Source organism: Etheostoma spectabile, unplaced genomic scaffold (genome assembly GCF_008692095.1).
Source record: "Etheostoma spectabile isolate EspeVRDwgs_2016 unplaced genomic scaffold, UIUC_Espe_1.0 scaffold379, whole genome shotgun sequence".
NCBI classification, from domain to species: domain Eukaryota; kingdom Metazoa; phylum Chordata; class Actinopteri; order Perciformes; family Percidae; genus Etheostoma; species Etheostoma spectabile.
This window is the reverse complement of record NW_022605596.1, coordinates 601,032-606,923: the sequence shown is the minus strand read 5'-3', so window position 1 is coordinate 606,923 and position 5,892 is coordinate 601,032. Positions and strand designations below refer to the sequence as shown.

The 5,892-nt window shown below is 43.1% G+C and overlaps 1 protein-coding gene across 2 annotated transcripts in view; it reads right to left on the bottom strand.

Annotated features, from left to right (window-relative positions):
* wbp1la (WW domain binding protein 1-like a) overlaps positions 1 to 5,892 on the bottom strand; it is a 22,153-nt gene that overhangs the window by 14,139 nt on the left and 2,122 nt on the right. Inside the window, exons 3-4 of one of the 2 annotated variants that reach the window (XM_032511521.1) lie at positions 4,816 to 4,977; positions 3,350 to 3,857 (exon numbers count right to left, since the gene is read on the bottom strand). In XM_032511521.1, coding sequence (XP_032367412.1) covers positions 3,361 to 3,857; positions 4,816 to 4,977 — 659 coding nt within the window. In that variant the 3' untranslated portion in view covers positions 3,350 to 3,360. Of the gene's footprint in view, positions 1 to 3,219; positions 3,858 to 4,815; positions 4,978 to 5,892 lie in introns of those variants that run through there. The other variant, XM_032511522.1, reaches the window with a different exon arrangement.

The following is a 5,892-nucleotide window of genomic DNA, read 5'->3' as shown; positions in this document are numbered from 1 at the left end:
CCTCCGATCTCCGCAGGGTAATCCAGACAGCTAGCTAGACTATCTGTCCAATCTGAGACTATGGTTACCTGGTCCTCAGGTCTCTGCAGGGTAATCCAGACATCTAGCTAGACTATCTGTCCAATCTGAGGACTAGGTTACCTGGTCCTCAGATCTCTGCAGGGTAAATCCAGACAGCTAGCTAGACTATCTGTCCAATCTGAGGACTATGGTTACCTGGTCCCTAGATCTCTGCAGGGTAAATCCAGACAGCTAGCTAGACATCTGTCCAATCTGAGGACTATGGTTACCTGGTCCTCAGATCTCTGCAGGTAAATCCGACAGCTAGCTAGACTATCTGTCCAATCTGAGGACTATGGTTACCTGGTCCTCAGATCTCTGCAGGGTAAATCCAGACAGCTAGCTAGACTATCGGTCCAATCAGAGTCTCTGTTGACGATAAATAACCAGGTAACCATAGTCCTCAGAAATCAGCCGCAGGTTAGAGCGCCAACACAGAGACATAGGAAGGTAACTGACACTCAGCTAAAATGATGAAATCTGGCAATCCATGAAGTGGATTGTCGAGGATATAGACGAGAAGCCATGTGATCTCCATAACTTTTAATATAACTTCATACAAAATGTGACAGAAAAACATTATTTCATTCAGCAGATATTTAAGAGCATAAATACAGAGTCTAAGGCTGCATATGTGGAAAGGAGCTCGACTGACTCTGGAGAAGTTCCCTCAGTGCACTGGAAGGTCTGTGTGTCACTGACACATTTCTACATGGAGTGTGTCCAACACTAACGTGTGTGTGTTTTCAGAAAAACACTTGATTGTTGACAGAATTAACACATCCTGCATGATATAAGATGGATTAAATGATGATGACTATCATTGAGTCCAAGTCAAGGAGACTTCAGAGCTAAAGTATGAGTAAGAAATAGTCTCTCCTCAAAAGGTTATAGAAGGCTACACATTATGGCACTACGGCATCTCATACGACGCCAGTGTGACAGCTGACTGAAGACTTAAAAACGGCCTAATGATTATCATAGGAACACTGCACCTAACATGCTGGAATTCACTACATCTTCAAAAAAATCACGTTAAGACATTCAGAAAGTTACAGATGTCCCCATGAAGTTTCTAGATGGATATTTTGGAATCCATCTATTTTTTTTAGTAGTGTTGCCCCGCAATGTCATCAGCGCAGGTTTTGCTCAATAACTGAAGCTACACCGCAACTTGGAAAGTTGATGCTTCCTCTGCAGACTGATGTAATCTAGTTCCAGTAGAAGAGGACATGCCAATTCATTGACAACAGGGTTAAGTCAAACTGTCGCACACACTGGATCATGGCTGTGGGTTTGGTTTGCACACCTTCTTGACTGAAGGAAGGTTATGATACTATAGATTGTCATTCACAGAGACAGAGGCTATTGATTATTTCTTTTAGAGGACCGCAAATAGATGAAGAATGTCCAATATGCAAAGTTGTTGACCGGTGAATTGATCACTAAACGTACAGCATACTATAACTACACAATGGTATGTGGTGTTCCTGTGTGGCTGCAGTGTTGACACTGTTCAACTAAACCGGCACTCGCTGGGACGAGGCATTCACAACAAACATGGCATGGAGTTGAAATTACCAGTTCAACTTAACTTGATCAAAACCGCAGCTATTAGGAGTTAGGGCTGGGCAATATATCAATATTATATAAATATCGTGAGACTAGAGATCGTCTTAGATTTTGGATATCGTGATAGGACATAAGTGGTGTCTTTACCTGGTTTTAAAGGTTGCATTTCAGTAAAGTGATGTCATTTTCTGAACTTAGACTGTTTTATTATTTGCCTTTTCTCCACTTAGACATTATGTCCACATTACTGATGATTATTTATCAAAAAAAGTGTGAAGATATTTTGTTAGAGCACCAATTGGCAACCCTAGAATATCACCGCAATTTGTACATTGAGTATTTGGTCAAGAATATTGTGATATCTGATTTCCTCCACATTGCCCAGCCCTATTAGTGGACAGAATGGTAAAACCCAACTGTGCAATACATGTCATTTTAGATCATGACAGTGATATGTATTAAGATACACTAATGTTTGTGGAAAATCTATCCAGCAACTGATACAATAACCAGCCACGATTGTCTTTTTTTGGCTAAGTACCTGACATCTTGAAGTACTTTATTACATGGATACTAAAGTACTCCTGCTCATTATTGACCTACTACAACCTAAGAGTTTAAAGTGCCCATAATTTATGGAGAAAAAAACATTTTTGAGTCTCTGGTGCTTCCACAAACTTACACACTTGGAAAAACCTATCCATGGTGTTTTGAGTGAGATCTGGTTTCTGAATGTCCTCTGTCTTCAGTCTCCAGGTGAGCTGTTCAATATCTGCACGGCTTTCTACGTCACTAGAGACAAGGTGGCTAACCGTAGCATGCTAGCTCGTTCTCAATGGAAAACACTGCTCCAACAGCCACTAGTTGACCAGAATCTCCAAAAGAACTACTTCCTGTCCCTGTTCTACTTCCTGTCCCTGTTGTGTCCCTGGTCTAGAAGAAGTCTCCAAGCTGATCCTGCCTTGGACTGACCAAAGCTGGAGAAAGAGTTATCAGCTGATGGATCTTACCGAGCTACTGAGCATGTGCAGCTCCCAACAAAGATAGGATAGAAGTGAGATGTCTCACTCTGGAGCTAAAACAGAGACCTAAACACACAGGGTGAAAACAAGATCTGCAGCAATGTGAAGTACAACAAAAATATGGTGATTTTTGAAAATTAAACGATGTAAACCTATTCTGGTACAACTTCAAAATACAATTATGAACCTGAAAATGAGCAGAATATGAGCACTTAAAAAGATAGCTACCACTAGACAGCAGACTGACTATGGCTTGTCATAGATATATCAGTATCAGCATTGAAGCCACAATCAAAAAGACAATGTGGTGGAGTTGGCTACAGTCCACAGTCAGCGACAGAGCAGCAGTCCCTTTAGTCATGTGAGGCTCTGTGACTCAGATAACAATTGAACAAAGCTGAAAACAATATGTATGAAAAAACATAAGTATCAGTGCTGCAACCTGGCAGGCAACATTTAAAAGGCAGACAGCCTTTAGGCAACATCAGCAGCCATCCAACCTTGTAAAACTAGAATTTGAGAAAACACACACTTTAAGTTGCATAATGGATTCACAATATTTGTGTGAAAATTATTAAAATATTAAGTCAAACTTGTAATTTGTCTCCAGGCCTGCCACACACACTGGTGTTAGTCAAACGTACACTTTATACACCCTGAGCACCAAAGGTGTGATGTTAGGTATGATGAGGGACTGTTACAGACATTATTTTGGATTAAGAGACTGTGGCTCTGTGTCCACAGCTGTGTGTCCCTCTGGGGTTTCATCCATGACTGCACCACTAACATGGCTGTGTTCAAAGGTCTCGGGACCCGAGGCATCACGTGGGTCCTCCGTTTGCATCGAGCCCTCTTCGTCCGTCTCATCTCCTCTTTCTAAAAGGCTGTGCTGATCCCACAGTTCCTGGCCATCACACACTTCAATCCCAGAATCCCCTGTGAAGCGCCGGTACCTGCCCGGTGTCGAGTCCTTGTTGGGGTTGTAAGCGCTGTGAAGGTGGGTCTGCTGCGTGACCTCGGGAGTAGCAGCGAGCGCTGCATCAGCGCCACTGCGGACGGAGACCGCCGAGGGGGGGCGAGGAGATTCCTCAGGGGGCTCCGTGGGTGGAGGTGCTGACTGGAGAGGGGTGTAAGGAGGAGGAGGCGTGACTGGACGGCCAACCACCTCTTCATAGGCCGGCAGCAGGTATGTGGGCAAGAATCCTGGAGAGTAACACAACACAGAGGCGTATGAAAGATGATATTTCCCTTATATGCATACTGTAGGCAGGGCAACCATTTTGGAAAATAATCGAACTGCGATTTAATTGCAAATGCAATTAATCGTCCAGGCCTTTCCGAAAGCACAACTGGCGGCAACGAAGGCTCTGCTGACGGACTCACTGCCCACATGACAGCAAAATTCTGCAAATATGTATAGATGAAGCCGAACGTGACACTTATTGGGTAGGGGTGGAAATCACCAGACGCCTCTCGATACGATACTTATGCCATGATACAATATTATTGCGATTTTAAACATATTGCAATATTCTGCGATATATTGCAAGTTATACCTTTTTCCCCCCAACTTCTATTTTTTCCCAATTTTAAATGATGTCCCCAAAAAGAAAACTTTGTCAACATCTGTTTTATGTGACAAAAAACATTTCTCCGTTTGTTCATATCACTTCAATTTTATTGCTGCAAAGTGGGACAAACTGACCAACACATATATAACAAAAGATACACGGCACCTGTGTATTGATACAGCATTGCCACTGAAAATACCGCGATACTATGCTGTCTGGATTTTTTACCCCAACCCCTAGTATTGGGTGGGGGTAGTCCTGTGGTAGAATATCATAGCAAATATCGGATCAACTTGATGTTAATGAATGAATGTAACGTTACACCCAGATAGCGTGACGGCATAGAAATGTGAACCTGTTTACAGTCTTGTTATACACAGAGATTGTGAGTGGTTGAGGACGTTCAGAAAGCAGCTCAGCGGACGGGTGTTCAGTTCAACAGCTTGCTCAGCAAGCTGGAATCTTTTATTTCCCATGCGATGTCCAAACCTGCACAACGTGCGGCTGGTAATGTGTCTGAGAGGTAGAAAGTAACTGTGTGTGGAATGTGTGGAGGCAGTGGAATGGCAGCAGAGCAGACAGCTACTTACTGAGATAGAGGGGGAGCTGAGAGTTGTTGTGCGCCTCTCTGTACGCGATGAGGTTGATCTCGTTCTGCCGGCGCTGCTGCTGGAAGCGCTGCTTGGAGCGCCAGTGATGACAAACGCAGCAGCACGTCAGGATAACGATCAGACTCCACACCAACCAGAACCCTGCAGGGATGTACCCACACACACACACTTCATACATAGCTTGACAAACGGTACAAAGTTCGTCTTTCTTTTTTATCTTGGCTTGAGTACGGAGTATCAATACATTTTGTTTACTAAATTCTTTTCATTGACAAAATAAGCCAATCTTCTAAATTGCATCACGCTTTCATGTTGTGACACATAAAAGTACAAATAATTAAGTATAATAATCATCTGATTATTATATACACATACATAGTTCACACTACATGACTTAACCTTATTTTGTGAAACATATACATTAGCCAATTATCGGGAGAAAGCCTGGGAGAAGAGGAGAAAAGCTTTTTACCAAGATGATCTGTAGATGAGGATTTGTTGTTTGTATACGTGTGTGTGTGTGTGTGTGTGTGTGTGTGTGTGTGTGTGTGTGTGTGTGTGTGTTAGGGGTGTGCAAAGAAATCAATTTCATATTCATTTACACCCCCCCCCCCCCCCCCCCCCCCCCCCCAGCAAGCAAGAAAGAACCAGGGATTAACTGTTATTTTCTGATTAATAATCAATAATAGTTTATACTGTTTATTGATCCCCAGTGGGAAAATTACAATTTACACCCTATTTTTGTTAGAATCAACACACACACACACACACCCCCAGGACATGCTCTGGCATCTCTCCAGCCACCAATCCACACAGGGACTTGAACCTGCAACCCTCCGGTTCTCAACCCAACTCCTCAAGTGTGTGTGTGAGTGCGAGTGTGTCACCCCTTTCCCGTGTCAAACAGACACACACAGACAGTGTGACTTTGTGGAACTTCCTGATGCAAATGCAACTTGTTATGGAATAAAACCAATGATCGGTTTACAAATGAAGACTTGATTGTCTTATAAAAGAGCATGGCCTTCGGTGCTGAAAAGATTAGACCCCCCCCCC